General features: G+C 33.8%; 1 protein-coding gene across 1 annotated transcript; it reads left to right on the top strand.

The window, feature by feature from the left end:
* The first annotated feature begins 2,211 nt into the window (after window positions 1-2,211).
* On the top strand, window positions 2,212-6,864 carry LOC145583182 (protein trichome birefringence-like 1). The gene is made up of 5 exons (XM_081640359.1): window positions 2,212-3,299; window positions 4,035-4,227; window positions 4,319-4,512; window positions 4,597-4,755; window positions 5,801-6,864. The coding sequence occupies exons 1-5, from the start codon at window positions 2,287-2,289 to the stop codon at window positions 6,153-6,155; spliced, it is 1,914 nt and encodes a 637-aa protein (XP_081496485.1). The 5' UTR covers window positions 2,212-2,286; the 3' UTR covers window positions 6,156-6,864.
* The last annotated feature ends 10,468 nt before the right edge of the window (window positions 6,865-17,332 follow it).

The following is a 17,332-nucleotide window of genomic DNA, read 5'->3' as shown; positions in this document are numbered from 1 at the left end:
AAACCGCCTTTCAATTGAGCTACGCTCAATTGGGCGAGGCCCGCTCAATCATGCCATAGTGATTACCTTTAAGTCTTATTATCTGATGTAGTACATGATCATGTATGTAGGAGAGGGTACATGGCTAATTAGATAAGTTCGTAAGCAAGGATTATCACACGATTGTGTAGTACAAGATACTAGACCATATATATCACACGATCGTGTAGTATTAAGCACATGACCATGCATTAGATTGTTGTACAATAATGATTCTTCAACCAAAGGAGAGCAAATTTCTCCGGTTGCATTACATTCTCCAACAATCCGGGTGCTGAATTGTATTTGTCAACTCGTTAACTAAGGTTAACACTATACACCACTCTCATGCAAAGGCCATGCAATTTTGGGGTCATGAGGTTGGAGTCACAAAAACTTAAATTTGTTCAAATAGAGTTGCGTTTAACTTTTTTGTTGTGTATATTGTCTGAAGATGATTGCAAGAAAATGTAAATCAATCAATGTATATTAAAGGGTATGTACAACATACAAGTATCCTCCCCAACAAAGATAGTAATCAAAATAAAGAAAATAATTTACAATTTTGAGAATAAGGCTTTGTTGTTGTAAATTTTTTTATTTTTTTATTTTTTTTTTTAAAAAAAACAACCATAAACAACGCTTTAATTATGGGAGTTGCAAATTGCAATACAGGCTACAAATTAAATCAAAGGAAGAGAAAGAGTCATTAGATTTGTTGTCACGCATCTGAGCTCGACTGGGTGGGAAAGCTATTTAATTGATTTCATGTTGCTTTCACGTTTGATCGCATGAAAAAAATCAACAAATGAACTAAATTAAGCTAGCATTCATGGGCGATCGGGCGGGCTTGACCGACATGGCTAGAGTGCAGCGGTCAACTATTCTTATCTCATATTACAATATCTTTCTCTTTCTTATCTTGCTAGAGTGTAGCGGCCAACTCGTTTTAAAAGCTTTACATATTCTAATTATCTTTTTTTTTTCTTTGCATTTTTATTTAACAAATAATTAAGAATTTGGGCTAACGAGTGTCTAAGAGCGTTACATAAATTTCTTTTTTTTTTTAAAAAAAAAAAAACAAAAACAAATGACATCTATATTATTAATCTATACTAAAATAATAAAAGGCGTTTCTAACAACGTCCACGTGTCACGTAAACTCTCATCACTACGTCACTTCACCCATGAAACTATTCACAACGCCACGTGGCTCTCCCTTGCATTTGTTTTCATTACATGTCATGCATTTATAATAATAAAAAAAAGTTCACCACAAGATTTGAACTCAAAGCCTCTAGCTCTGAGCTAATTGTCTTACCACCAAATTCTGTAATTTTTTATGTGATTTTTTGAATACAAAATATTAGTATGTAACAAATGACAATATGAACAACAAATTTAATTACAAGAAAATTGAATCACAAATTACAACATATATTACTGATCAGTTCCATGTAATAATCCGAGGTATCGCCCGGGCCCAAATACTAGTTATTATTATTAATATATTAAAAGACGTTCCTAAAAACGTCTATACGCCACGTAAACCCCTTCATTTTGCCACATCACTTATTCAACTTCTTATTATGCCACATCATTCACTCAACACCTCAATATGCCACGTCATCCATGCAACCAACAATAATCTATATTGTCTCAACTATATTGAAAAAAATATACGAAGGAGGTTTGAACACTTGACCTCTTAGAAGAAAGGTTATTGTTTAACCCATCTAAGCTAATTGTCAATTATGCTTTAATCTTGCACAATAAATAATAGTATACTAAAAAGTATTGAAGACACATACTAGATACAAACTATTAAATGCTCTTAAAAATTAGCTGTTGCACAACTATAAAAGAAACGTAGTAACCCGGGTGATGTCCAGGCTACTCACTAGTTAATTTTGAAATACATAGTAAAATCACGCATTAATTTAAACAATGAATATAAAACGTTCATTAGCTTTTACCAATTAAAAAAAAATTAAAAAATTAAAAAAAATCAGGGTTCTTAATAATAAGATCAAGAAACCCGACAAAGTGAACGCGATCCAACTCATTATTATTAGAGTTGAGTTATGTGTTATAAGCCAATTAACTCGAAGTGTTTAAGAGTGTGTGTTGACACTCGTCTTCATAGTCCACTAATTATACTCTCCCATCCATAAACCCCTTTCACTTTTCTCTCTCTTCTCTTCTCCTGTCTTCTCCAACTCTCTTTGTCTCTCCTCCAAATACAGTTAAGCAACAAACCCTTCAACAATGGCAGAATCCACTAAATACCAATTAGTCCCAAACAATAACAACATTACTACAGATTTCAAAGGCTATTTTTCTCTCTTCAAAACCAGAAAAACCTCTGCTTTTGTTTATGGAGTTGTCTTTGTTTTCATTGCTTTCACTGTTTTCTTAGCCTTTTCTCCTTCTTCTTCAACCAATACTTCTTCTTCTACTTGGTTCTTCAATTATTTTACTCTTAATTCTACTTCTCCTAATTTTACTGATCAATCTCCCAGATCTGATTTCCCCTCTAATTTTTCTACTGAAATTAATTCTTCTAGATCTCATAATTTTGATTCATTTCAATCACCCTTTTCAAATGTTACAGATAATTTGACAGATACCCAACTTCCTCCTGATAAAGTTCAAAACTTTAATCCTAATTATACTGATATTATTCCCCAAATTACCCCAAATTTGCCTCAAATCCCCCCAGAAATCTCTCCAATTTTACCAAAACAAGATGAAAACATAAACCCCACTAATAAAACTGATTACCCGGAAAAGCAAACTAATCAGAGTAGTGTAATTCTTCCTCAAATCTCACCAAAAATCTCCCCTGTTTCTGAAAAACAGAGTAATCAGAGTACTAATGTAGTGGTATCTCTCCCTCAAACCCCTCCAATTACACCGAATTCGAGTATCGAAACGATAACGAATTCGACGAGTGCGAAAGGAAGTGGGGAAGAAGTGAAAGATTTCCCAACTTCATTGCCAAAGAAAGAGGATAATAATAGTATCAGCAGCAATCACAATGAAAACGGTGTTGTTTCCGGGGTAGTTCAAAAACAGGGGAATGAAAAGAAGAGTTTGGTTGCATCATTAGTTGGTTGTGATTTGTATGATGGTGGATGGATTAGAGATGAATCATACCCGCTTTATAAACCCGGATCATGTAAACTAATTGATGAACAATTTAATTGTTTTCTTAATGGTAGGCCTGATAATGATTATCAAAAGCTTAAATGGAAACCTAAAGGTTGCACATTGCCTAGGTAATTTTTTTGCTTCATTATTATTTTTAATGTCTTCTTTATTATGGTACATTTTTTTAGTTGATTATTTACTATTTTATCTATTTTGCTTCATATGATATGATTTTATATGGTATAACATTGAATACTAAGTTTTTTCCATAAATGTTTTGAATGTGTGATATGACTGATTATATGAGTTTGTTCTTCGTCAAATTTGGGTTTTGGTTGTCAATTTCAGATTTAATTTAAAATTTTAATGCTATCATAAGGTTTTTTTTTTTTTTTTTTTTTTTTTTTTTTTATGCTAGATCATAAATTAAGGTTAATGGGAATAGGGTTTATTTTTTTGGCAGTTTGGATCTGTTTGATTTTACTTGAATTTTATATGGTGACTTAAATAAATTAATGTCTATGAAATCATCAGTAATTATGAATTTGGAGACTTTAATTTTGCGCAACAGATTGTGATTTTGTATATCTTGTTCCTGAAAATTCGATCATCCTGATTTTTGAAGGATTAAATTTAGATTAGTTTTAGACTTTTGACTAATAATGTTAAAAATTCAATCTATTTTGACTGAAGTTCAATAGTCTATTGTGTTTCATTTAATTTCAATTTGAATTGTGGACATGTTTGTTTGGATTGAGTTTAGTAAACTTGCTGAAGTATTCAAACTACTTGACCATATCTTCTTTTTCAACTGAAATCACTTAATCACCGACGCTTTATTTGGATGAATATAATTTCTACAGATTGGATGGAAGAAAAATGTTGAAATTATTGAGGGGAAAGCGACTAGTTTTTGTTGGAGATTCGCTGAATCGAAATATGTGGGAATCCTTGGTTTGCATTCTTAAGAACTCGGCTAAAAATCCAAAGAACGTTTATGAAGCTTCTGGCAGGCATTACTTTCGGAATGAAGCTTCTTATACTTTTGTATTCAAAGTAAGCTTTGTACCTTCGATTTTAGTTATTCTCTATGTTTTGAGTTTTGTGATTGTTGAACTAATTTGGCTTACTTTTGGTGCTTGAGTAGGATTATAATTGTACCGTGGAGTTCTTTGTAGCTCCTTTCTTAGTCCAAGAATGGGAAGTGAAAGACAAGAATGGAACAACCAAGGAGACTCTTCGACTTGATCTCGTGGTTAATGACTCCAAACACTTTAAGAGTGCTGACATTGTAATTTTTAATACCGGGCATTGGTGGACACATGAGAAGACATCAAAGGGGTACTTAAATTGCTCTTTCTCTCATCATAATTATGCATTGTCCCTTTTTACTTGAGGTTAAGAGTGTTTGATTTTGAATGGCAGGGAAGATTATTACCAAGAAGGCAGCAACGTCTACAAACAATTGGATGTTCAGGAAGCATTTCGAAAAGCTATAACAACTTGGGGTAGATGGGTCGACGGCAATGTTGATCCCCAAAAGACGCATGTCTTCTTTCGCGGCTATTCCAGTACACATTTCAGGTCTGTTTGAACCCACATTCACAGTATGTAATGTACTCTTGTTCTTGTATCTGTTTAATGGTATGCTGCTCATTTTATACAGGATGGTAATATTTGATAGAATTGTAAGCACTTACCCCTTTCTATTACTATGGAGTGTGTGGATTTTCGAGTTAGGCCATTTGTATATTCATAGAACATGTTGTATTATGATCATAGGTATACTACCAACATTGCCCATATCATTATTCTGATCAATAGGTTTACTACCAACATTGCCCATGATCAACATTATAATCAATAAGATTTAAAAAAAAAAAAAATTATCATTATATTGAATCATGAGTATATATAAGCTATAGTAGACTCTTATGACTCCTAACATGTTAGTCAAATAAAGAGAAACCAATAGGAATACCCCTACGTCGAATGCTTATGTGTTGAAACTTAGACAATCAAAAGTGTCTAAAGTTAATGATTAATTGAAAGCATTACCTCTTGATTGATTTTTGCCTCATTTAGGTCTTGTAATAAGCAACTGAAAAAAAAAAAATTGATAGTCTCACCTTAATTACCAAGTCACGACCTCACTAGTGAAAATTTACTTACACACGCCTTGTTCTTTGCAACTAATGAAATCAGTTTTTATCGACATACAGCAATTTTGATGAATTTTGTACTCGTAAGAAGTGAGTTATAATTTCAGATTCCACAAGCAGAGTCCTATTTAACTATTTTTATCAGTGAAAATCTTTATTGAATTAGTTCATTTGACTATTTGAGTAGGTGATGAGAACAAGCTAGTATTTTAGTTATAGCTCGTTCACATATTTGAAGTTGGGAACCTTAGTTTGATATAAGTCATGAATTTTTTGATGAAATTTTCTAATGGTACATCAATGTCACGTCTTATCAATGTATTTTATTTACTACGGCGTATGTATTTTTCCCCATATAGAACTTGAAAAGCAAACGCTTGGAAAGATCCTAACCAACAAGACAAAGGGAGGGCTGGTAACTTGAAAAGCAAACGCTAACCAATTATATTTCCTCTTTCGGTTTGCAGAGGTGGGCAATGGAATTCTGGGGGGCAATGTGACAGCGAGACCGAACCCATTACAAATGACACTTACCTAGAGAAATACCCCTGGAAAATGAAAGTTTTTGAGACGGTAATGAGGGGCATGAAAACCCCTATATCCTACCTAAATATCACAAAATTGACCGATTACAGGAAAGATGCACACCCATCAGTCTACAGGAAGCAACGCCTCTCCACAGAAGAGAAGAAAACACCATTGAAATTTCAGGACTGCAGTCATTGGTGTCTTCCTGGAGTTCCCGACTCATGGAACGAGCTTCTCTATGCTGAAATGGTAAGAAGGCGATACCAAGAACAACAACAAAAGAACAGAACGTAAGCCAGTACAACACAGACCTGCCTACGTTTTTGTCCGCCCAGGCGCCATGATTAAGTTGCACGAACGTTAAATCCAAGAGTTTTGCCTGTGATTATTTCAAACTCAGGTGAATACTTCCATTTTTTTTATCCTGTTTCGATAATAATTTATCTATGAAATACAAAGATGAGAGAAGTAAATAGGTCCCCTTGTACTACTAGCTCTTTGTTGGGGAAATTGCTAAATTCACTCTCAAAAACATCATTTACACTCGCTCTGTAAAATTCACAATTTAGTGTTTGCGCTAGGTGGAGTGTGAGAAGTGATTTTGGGGGTGGAAATTGAAATTCCCTTTATAAAAGTATTTGGCCAATTTGTGTCGGTGATTTAAAAGATGCAGTTGGCAATTTTGGTGACGTTGACAAATCGTGTAATTTATTGTTATCTATAAAGGCATAGAATATACGTTTGTACATTATGATTGCTTTAGTTTGTTCATCATTAATAAAGTGTTTCAAGTGTAGTATTTTTACTTAATTCTCTTCGGTATTGGCAATTTTCTAGTATATACCCGAGTGTATTGTATTTAGGCTTTAGGCTTATTTATAACCATTTACGCATTTACGAGGATTCTACATAAGCATATGAGCAAAAGGCAGTTGATTCTCTCGCTTGCTTGTGGTTGACATCGTGAAAATTGAAGTCTCTTGCCTCAACTTTTGTGAATTATGATAGATTTGGTAAAGAATGTTGTGGGCAGGCAACATGTGATGTAAGGTTTTCAGAATATGGCTTTAATCATGTTGTACAGATAGTTCAAGGCATTTATTTCTAAGTTTAGACTGATATGTGCAAATATGTACTGTGTTTCAACATGATTGTGATTTTTTTCTTCTTTGTTTTGACTTTTGCCTTTATTTTTTTTGGTATATTTCAAGTTGATTGGCGCAATCAATCACTCTCTATTAAATTTGATTCTTCCACTTAAAATTTTGTCTATATTTTGTCGGCATAAAATGCATAAACCAAACAAAAGGGAAATCAGTGGTAGACCATGAGCTAAAATTCTGCACAAAATTCACTATATATGTTTATATTTTTTAAAACTTTATTAATATGGATTTCCCTTTTTTAAAATTTTACTGGTATATATTTTGTTTATACGAAGGAAAATGATAAACATAGCCCAAAGCTCTTAAGGGTTATATATAAAAAGCTGAAAAATAAAATATTAAGGATAAATTAACATTAATTACACCGATCTGTCCGTAATTTTGTCATGAATTTTCAACTTAATTCCATTTTAAGAAGTATATTTAATGTTTATATATAGCTTTAAGGGCTGCATATATCATTACCCTTTTTTTTTTTTGAAGAAACATATATCATTACACTTATATTAACACTGTTAATTTAAGATAGCTTGAAATTTAAACAGAATAACTTGAAATATCTGTATAAAACTATACTCCTTTTGTATTCTAAAAAGTGTTATACTTTGACCAACACATAGTCTTATGTTATTTGATTGGCTTAAATAAAATAAGAGGTAAGTAGGATAGTTTGAGTATTAAAAAATTATAAAAGCAATAGAGTGGGATTAATTGTTTATTATAAAAATAATGAACGTGAGAGAAAAGAAATTTTTTTTTAAAAAAAAAAAAAAGTAGTAGTGAGTTTGTATGCAGACCATAAAAAGAGAAATATATAATATTAAAATATAAAGTAGTTTTTTTTTTTTTTTTAAAAAAAAGAAAGTATAATACTTATTAAAACACGATCGCATTTAATAAGTGTAGCACTTTTTTTTCTATTTTTTTTTCCCTCAGGGATTAAATAGAATCTTAGCCAAGTCCTAAGAACCTATTCAAGATGGGCACACCGACAGCAGAATGGATCGAGTTATTCGAGTAAACATCCTGGAAACACCTTAAAATGTGACCAAAAAAGCAAGCATGGCCACCAAATTTAAATGCACATCATGTGATTATGCGGGAGATTACCATTTTTTTAAATTTGTTTATTTATTGGCTTAGTATGTGGGTTAAGAGTTAAGACTTGTGTAATTTACTAACGAACTACTCCGTACTATTTATAAACTCCAAATGAGAACGTCTAAGTACATTAGAGTTAGAGCACATATAAGGAAACTTGTAATAAGCTTTCATCAATTCTCTTTCTTTCGAAATAATGGTAACATTTTGACATTTTTTTTATCAAGGTTGGACATACTTCTTTGTAAAAATTTTGTATAGAATGTACTCATGTGAGTCCAGTTTTACAAATAGGAAAAAAAAAATTGAGGAAAAAAAATCTTTATTGTCAGAAATTAGATAATAATAGTCAGATTTTAGATTATAATGGTCAGAAATTAGATTATAATGGTCAGATATTGAGGGGAAAAAAAACTTAATGGTCAGAAATTAAATAATAATAGTCAGATATTAGATTATAATGGTCAGTTATTAAATTATATATATCAGATATTATATTATAATTGTCAGAAAATAGGTTATATATATATATATATATATATATATATATATATATATATATATATATATATATATATATATATATATATATATATATATATATATATATATATATATAGGTTTAATATATCTGATATTAAAAAATGGATTCTATGCCTCACCAACTTAGCTATAATGCTGTTTTTCCAATCCCACCGATCCTAGTGATAGGAAGCACAGAGAGATCAGTAGCACGATTATCTTGCAATATTTGTATGACTTCATTCCGAGCCAAATTTCTTCCAATAACACTAGATTCTTTGACAGATGAACCCCTATCTGAGGTGTTCCTGATGTGACTAGCTTGCCCCTCGTTTGTAGTATTTGTACTTTCACGCAAAAGTAAAAGATATCTATTTTTCGCTTTTGCTATATCAGTTAAACGAACTAATAATAGATGGGTGGGGGAGGGTTGCCGGCACCGGAGAACGGGAGGGAGAAGGTCGTCAGCCGGTGGCAGGGGTTGAGCAGTCACAATGGGTAGAGGATGGAGTATGCATTAAAAATTTGACTCACGTGAAACGGATTCAGACAAAATTTGCAAATTGCAGCTATTTAAAGTTAGTATTTTGCAAATTGCAGTCTAAAAGTTCTTATAAATTGTAAATTGCAGCCAGATTCAAGTTTTCCATATGTTTACGTGTCGAAAAATATTTGGTTAAGGTTTTAGGGGCCATTTTATTTCTTAAGGATTTGAATTGAGCTCATAATTAGCAAAAAAATAACGTAACGGCCTCGTTTTTACAACAAAAAATAGTTGCTCACAAATCGATACATTTTTGTTACGTAAAACAAGGCACTTACGTTATTTTTTTTTGCTAATTCCGAGCTCAATTTGGATCCTTAAGGGCTAAAATGACCCCTAAAATTTTAACCAAATATCTTTTGACGCGTAAACAGGTGAAGTTTATACGGACTGCAATTTACAATTTATAAGAACTTTTGGCCTGCAATTTGCAAAATACAAACTTTAAATGGTTGCAATTGACAAATTTTCCATACCATAATTATCTTCTTAAAATTAAATACTCACAAAACTAGAATGAGACGTAATTGTAGATGTTATATAGTCAGCTTACTTTATCAAGTGTGAATATAATTGGTAATCCCATGAAGTGGTATGACATAATAATGATAAGAAATGAGGGATAAAGTAGGGAGCCTCCAACAAGTCTCTTATAGAACATGTAAACCATTCATAGATCAATAAAGACAACTATGAATAAGACAAAGTCGAAGTCAGCAACGCTTTGATCCATTTAATTTACACCATATTCGCAATTCATGAGATTGCGCTCCATACAATCATGAGCATCAAGGAGGATTTGAGTTTACTCATACAAAATGAATCGTGAAGACAATTTCATTTACGTGGGCCTGTACTCGGTTCTTATTGCAACATAGTTTCTCCTTTTTTTTATCGCAACGTTTGAGATTTCACGTTTGTCAATGCATATTTTATAACTTATGTTGTTTCAATGAATTCTACAAGAAGGGGGGGTTGAATTGTAGTATGAGAGTTTAGCCAAACTTTTTGCGGAATTAAAACTAAGTAAGGTAAAGGAACAGAAAGATAAACTGAAGGAACTAAAAGATGCAAGAGAGATTTTTACGTGGAAAACTCCTTGGCCCTAACAAGGAGAAAAACCACGACCACTTGGGATTTTGGGAAAATAATCTTCACTAGAATAGGGCAAATGGTCCTATTACAAACTAAAGACTCAAACTTCAAGTTTCTCAACGAACTTGAAACCCCGAGGAACAAGTCACCCAACTTGTTACTCTTCTCTTCTCTTTCTCACTTCTCTTCCTCACATACAGAAATTCACTCAAACTTCCCCATTCCCCAAATTACAACTCGAAAAATAAATAACTCTAGTATAAAAACATAAGAACACTCTATATCACTTATGTGGAATTGACACTTAACTCAAATTAAAGCTTGAAAACTTATGTGAGTAAAGGTGAGTTTTTCCAACTGATTTCAAAGACTATTTATAGATCAAATTCATTTAGGAAAAACTCCTTTGTGCAGCAAATCCATTACGCCACTCCTCCAACCCACTAAGAAGATCATGTTCCTAAAATTGAGGAAACATGAACTCCTCAATGTGCAAGACCATGGTTTGAAGAAGATCATGGAAGAGTAGGCCGCAAGTTTTTAGAAAACGTGGAAGATTTTATTTGCAAAAGATATTTTCAAAAATCAGAATAAATAAAATCCTTTACTTAGGAAAAAGATAACCGTTAGAAGATAACAGTTTTCCTAAAAACTAGCATGCACAATTTTATCAACTTAGACCAATTCCACACAGCTTTTTCGAGTGTAATTAATTTCTTATACTTACATAAATCCTAAAATATAAAAATATATTTAGTCTTCATGTCCTCTAGTGAAGCTTCTACTCCGAGGCTTCTGTTCCTCAAGGGGAACTTCTCTTCTCTGGTGAAGCTTCTGCTCTGAAGCTTCTATTCCCTGAGGGGAACCTTCTCTTCTCAAGTCTTCATTTCTGAAGCACCAGTTCCTGCAAAGAACTCTTCTTTTTGGATAGCTTTGCTTTTGGCCTTCTTGTTCCTCATGGTATCTTTGCACGACACTTAATTCTCCTAGTCATTGCATCTGATCACACACTTAAACAATCAATCTCTTATTAGTCTATAAGTAAGTGAGGTTGTGTCATCATCAAAATCATTAAATCCAACAATATTCCCCCTTTTTGATGATGACAAACAAACCAAACTTACTTACAAGGAAACAAAGATAATCCAACTTATTCTAAAAGAAAGAAAATACAAAAACAAAGTACAATGCAGAAAGGGAACTAATACTAAGAAATAAAAGCAATGCTGAAATGAAAAACTAAGGAAAAACTTGTATATACATTATACCTGCTTAGAGAGTAGGCAGCTTGTAAAGATTTCGAATAGAGACCATAGAATGTCTTATTCCTTGATAGTTTGCATCACTTCCCCCTTTTGGCATTATCAAAAACCAACACACAAGCAATAGTGTACCATAACACAACACCATCTAAGTGGTTTGGTGTTAAGACAAGAAGCATGCATAGAGAGAAAACATTCACAAAGCATATAGGCAGAATAAACATATGTATTAATCATCCAAAACAGATTTAAAACATCGGCCAAATGTACCAAATTTGCAAGTTCACCAAAAGAAAATTAAAAGTGCCCAAAATATTACAGACCAAAATAAAATTGTTCCCAAAAGCAGATAAAATAGAGTTTCATCAAAATAAACATGCAGCAAGGTAAGGTGAAATCACGAAGCAGCACTCTGGTCATCATCAACAGCAAGATCCTCCAGCTTCTTGCTAATTTGAGACACAATGTCCTTGACAATGGACTGTCTCCCTTTATCAGTGCTTGTGACCAGCTTCTTCACATCAGCATTAAGAGTGATCACACTCTTCTTTAAATCCTTCATTTCTGCTTGGAACTACTCTTGTTCCTTGAGCATTTTCTGGAGCAGTTCCTTCACCTCTTTCAAGCTCTCTTCAGCTGCAAAACCTGCAGATGCATGCCTAATAGAAGTAGGAGTACTAGGGAGCTTCTGCAATTCCTCCTTGGCACCAGAAAGATCAATGCACACTGGAGATGGATTCCCCTTCTTTTTCAACAACCTCAAACTTTTTCTCTTTTTCCTTCCCCCTATTTCCAGCATCTCCCTCACATCTTCTTTTTCCTCTTCCTCATGCACTCCCTCATTCTAAATATCTTCAACAACCTTCTCAATGGCCCCTATTGTTTTCTGTTCTTCCCCCTCAACTACTGCACTCATTTCCTTTGGCCTTTTATCTTTTTCTTCTACCACCACTTCAAAACATCCATTCACAATTTTCAATTTATGGTTTTCAAGAAATATGGGTTGTATGAATTCGATGTTTTTGAGAGGTAGGGGCTCTTTCTTGGCAAAGGAAATGCCAAAGCTTTCGAAGACAAAGGCGAGTAAGTTTCCATATCCAACCTTCCATCCTTTTGGAACACAGTGGGTAAGGTGTTGGATCATGATTGAGGGAAAATTGATAGGTATTTTTCGGGCTAGGCAGTAGATTAGGACAGAGTTAAGCTTGTTGGCAATGTCTCTCTTTTGAGAGTGAGGGATTATGTCATTGAACACAAATTTTAGCAGAATTTTGTCAAGAGGGGTTAGGTCATTATGGTTTATGTAGGGTTCCTCAGGGTCACCTCCTAAATGTTCAACAATTTCATCAATGTTAGCTTCAGGAAGAGGGTTTCTAATGACATTGGTTTTGAAATATAAATCATACCCAGCATTCGGCACATCAAACAACTCAGCCAAATACACAGCATCAAATTCAATTTCCTTCCCATACACCATGCTACGAATAATACCCTTAGAGTACTTAAAATTTTTGCAAAAATCTTTCATAACATCAACATACATACCCCGATTAAAACATTCACTCAGCAAGTTTACCCAATTTTGAAACTCAAGCAAATCAAACAATTCATACAATTTTACAGATCTACACCAAGGTAAATTGAGTGCCAAACCTGTCATAAAATGTTCGCCCATCTTCTTTTGCTTTTTCATAGCAGCAGGTTTGTCTCGATAATTCACACCCAGTTCCGGAACACTTTCCTCTTCCTCTTGCATGTCATTGGCTTTCCTTTTGCGAGAGGACTGAGATTCGGTGGTTGATTCATTCTTTGGAGGTTCAGAGATCTCTTTGGTTGAGTTTTCCGGAAGGATTTCCATGGTGATGTCTGGGATAGGGTTTGCTTCGTTTTCAACTTGGGGTTTTGGAGAGGTAGACATTAGAGTAATTTTAGCCCCGAGTGGGGCCAGACTGAACCGATCCGTGGTCTCTTTCATTCCCCAACTAGTTTGGTTTGATTTGTTTATATTAATGTTATGGTTTTATGATATGTTAGTTTTATGTTAAGTTTAATTATGATATATTTGTATAATATTTTTTATGTTAGTTTAGTTTAAATATTTTTAAATAAATCATTTGCATAATCATATGCCTAGATACCCGTTCAAGGCATACACATTAGGAGTATGTCTTGAATAGTCCCCGATTGGGACTGTCCTTGTACGTTTATTCTCACTTAGGTGGTGAATGTATTCCTTTTTTTTAATTCTAAGGAAGATCCTTGCTTGTCATTTCTCTACAATGTTCTCTGGGTACATATATAGGTGTTTCTAATCGCCTACATCGTGTACATATATAGGTGTTTCTAATCGCCTACATCGTGTACTCGAATGTGCTCATTTGTTCGTTTTAAGAAATACCGGCATTCTTGGTGAATACGAAAGGTATATATGTTTAGGAGAAAGTTTTCAACAAGCCTTATAATTAAAATAATTGCTGCAATGATTAACCTTGTGTCATTAATCTACTAAGGAGTTTGAGGACTACATTCTTAGTACTAGAACTTATTTGCGTAGAGAAGATGTCATGGAGAAATGCGAAAGTGAATTCCCTAATTGGTTTCATCACAAGGTGATAATACTTTTCTAACATTACATATCGATTAACTTGTGATAATACACTAAATTTCATTTCAAGAAGTGTGACATTTATATTCGAAACAGTTTTAGGTGGTGGAACAGAAACCAAGTTCCGATGTGTTGCGAGCATTGTCTATGCGGCCTTTCAAGCGTGTTCGAACTTGGAACCAAATATTTGTCGGTGGCTTTAATTTCCACACACAGTCCTATGGCAAACACAAATCTACGATGAATTACAGGGTGTGTGTGTCAAGTGAGGACAGTGGAGAGTACTTTGGCATTTTAAACGATATAATTGAACTTGTCTACACCGGTCCCGAAAGAGAGTACAAGACTATTTTGTTTAAGTGTAATTGGATGGATTGTGGTAGAGGAATGAACATACATGAATAATACAAGCTTGTCGAAGTAAATCATACTAAGAAATATCCCAACTATGATCCATTTGTCTTATCTTACCAAGTGTCTCAAGTGTACTATGCATCATACCTTAGCCTTAAACGTGATCGAGTTCAATGGTGAGATGTATTTAAAACACAAGCAAGGTCGGTAGTTGATGCTCTGGTGGACTTAGAGTTTTTGCAGGCTCCTTCACCACAAGTACATGCAACGCTTTGTCCACGAAATGACATTCCAGACTATGAACTTGATATTGATGATGATGATGGTGATGACGGTGGCTTTGTTATCTTAAGCGATGAAGATGAAGAAGATAGCATTGACTCTAGTGATAGTGACAAAGAAGAGGACATCGATGTATTTTTAGATGACACTAGTGATAATGATAATGATAGTGATAATGATAGTGATAAGAGTAATGAAGAGGAGAATATGTAGTTACTCCTTTAACTATTTTCTTGTAATTTTTATTTTTTAATGACTACTCGGACTTGTAATATTTCATTACATTTTCTGTCTCATTTAATTTTTTTTGTAATATGCTTCTAATTTATGAAATTACAATGTCATGTCATGGTACTAACAATTTTTTCAGGTGGTCATGGCGAGAGGAAATAAAGGAGAAACGTACAAGAGGACAAAGGCCAAGGGGAAAACTCAAGTTGTACATGATGATGAGGACGAGTCAATGGAGGAAGATGAGGCACACGATTTGGGGGCGTCTCAAGAAATCATCACTCGGAGACAGATTCAAACACATGTACAGGGGCAACAGCATCAGGAGCAACAACAACAGCTTTAGGAGCAACAGGACCCACAACCTAATGACTTGCCGGAGTTAGACCCTACCACACTTTGGTGCTTATGTAGTTGTAATGAAATATCCTTAGATTCGTATTTATTTTGATAAATTAACTTTGTATTACTTCTAACATGTTTTGTTCACTTTTTGTTGATTATCTACTTACATGAATGTCTCTCCTTTATTATAGGTTTGATGATAAGGAGGTGAAGAATATGCTCTCCGACACGCTAATCGGCTACTATCAAGAGCCTTGGAGGAATTACGGAGAGGTTGATGCAAAAACAAAAGAACACTTTTGGAACTTGTTCAGCGTATGATAACATTAACCTAACATAATACATGTTTTATAAAGTATATTGATGGAGTTTAGTTTGTAATAACGACATTTTCTATGTATTGCAGAAAAAATTCAAATGGGCACCTCAGTTGAACGAGCATGTGAAGCAAACTTTCGAATTCAAGTTTGCAAATTGCCTACGTGACATGTTCTACAACATCACAAAGAAGATGAATGGTGCCAAACCAAAATGGCTTAATGAAGATGTCCACAAGAAGATGATGGAAATTGTTGCCAATTATCCGATATATAATAAGCAGTCGGAACAAAACAAGAAGAACAGAAGAGGCGGATCCATGGAAAATGTCGTTGAACCGACCCACTTTCAAGGTTCTATGTCAGCTGTACAACATGCTAAAAGGATGGTAAGGTTCCTAAAATGTGCCTAGTAACAATGAAGTCATTTGTGTATTAATGAACTTTTGTGGTCTGACATGTTTTCATTGATTTTCTGCATGTACATTTAAAGGCGGCAAAAAACCAAGGCCAAATACCAAATGCCCCTGATCTTTTCTTGAAGACACACTTCAAGGAAGTGCCTGGGAAAGGCCAAGTGCCTGCCAACACCAAAGACAAAAGGATTGCGGTAAATATTTCATTATATCTTAGTTCCTAAAACTTATTAATTGACTTGATATATGTAAAATTAGCAAAGTAGAACTCATTATATGCTTATTTCATAGAATTTGGATGAATATGGGTCATAAAATGAGTTAAGTGTTCATTTCTCTTGATTTCTAGGCATTGACACCTAAAATTAATTGATATTGGAATGTAAGAAGAGATAATGAGTTCATTTGATTGAGAACATAGAAAATGGGCAAGGTACAAGCGATATAGGACAAAATTGATAGAATTTGGAAGAATATGGGTCGTAAAGTGACTTATGTTCTCATTTCTCTTGATTGTTAGCCATAAACACCTAAAATTATTGGATATTTGCATGTTAGAAGAAAGAATGACCTCATTTGATAAAAAACATAGAAAATGGGCAAGGTAGAAGCGATATAGGCCAAAATTGAGTTAATTTGGAAGAATGAGGGTCGTAAAGTGACTTATGTACTCATTTCTCTTGATTTCTAGTCATAGACACCTAAATTAATTGGATATTGGCATGTTAGAAGAAAGAATGAGTTCATTTGATTGAAAACATAGAAAATAGGCAAGGTAAAAGCCATATAAGCCAAAATTGATTGAATTTGGATGAATAAGGGTCGTAAAGTGACTTATGTGCTCATTTCTCTTGATTTTTAGCAATATAAACCTAAAATTATTGGATATTGGCATGTTAGAAGAAAGAATGACCTCATTTGATAAAAAAAACATAGAAAATGGGCAAGGTAGAAGCGATATAGGCCAAAATTGATTGAATTTGGATGAATAAGGGTCGTAAAGTGACTTATGTGCTCATTTCTCTTGATTGTTAGCCGTAGACACCTAAAATTATTGGATATTGGCATTTTAGAAGAAAGAATGACCTCATTTGATAAAAAGCATAGAAAATGGGCAAGGTAGAAACGATATAGGCCAAAATTGATTCAATTTGGATGAATGAGGGTCGTAAAGTGACTTATGTGCTCATTTCTCTTGATTTCTAGCCATAGACACCTAAAATTATTTGAT

The sequence above is a fragment of the Chenopodium album genome, chromosome 15 (assembly GCF_948465745.1).
Source record: "Chenopodium album chromosome 15, dcCheAlbu1.1, whole genome shotgun sequence".
Classification (NCBI taxonomy): Eukaryota; Viridiplantae; Streptophyta; class Magnoliopsida; order Caryophyllales; family Amaranthaceae; genus Chenopodium; species Chenopodium album.
This window is presented reverse-complemented; position numbering and strand designations above follow the sequence as displayed.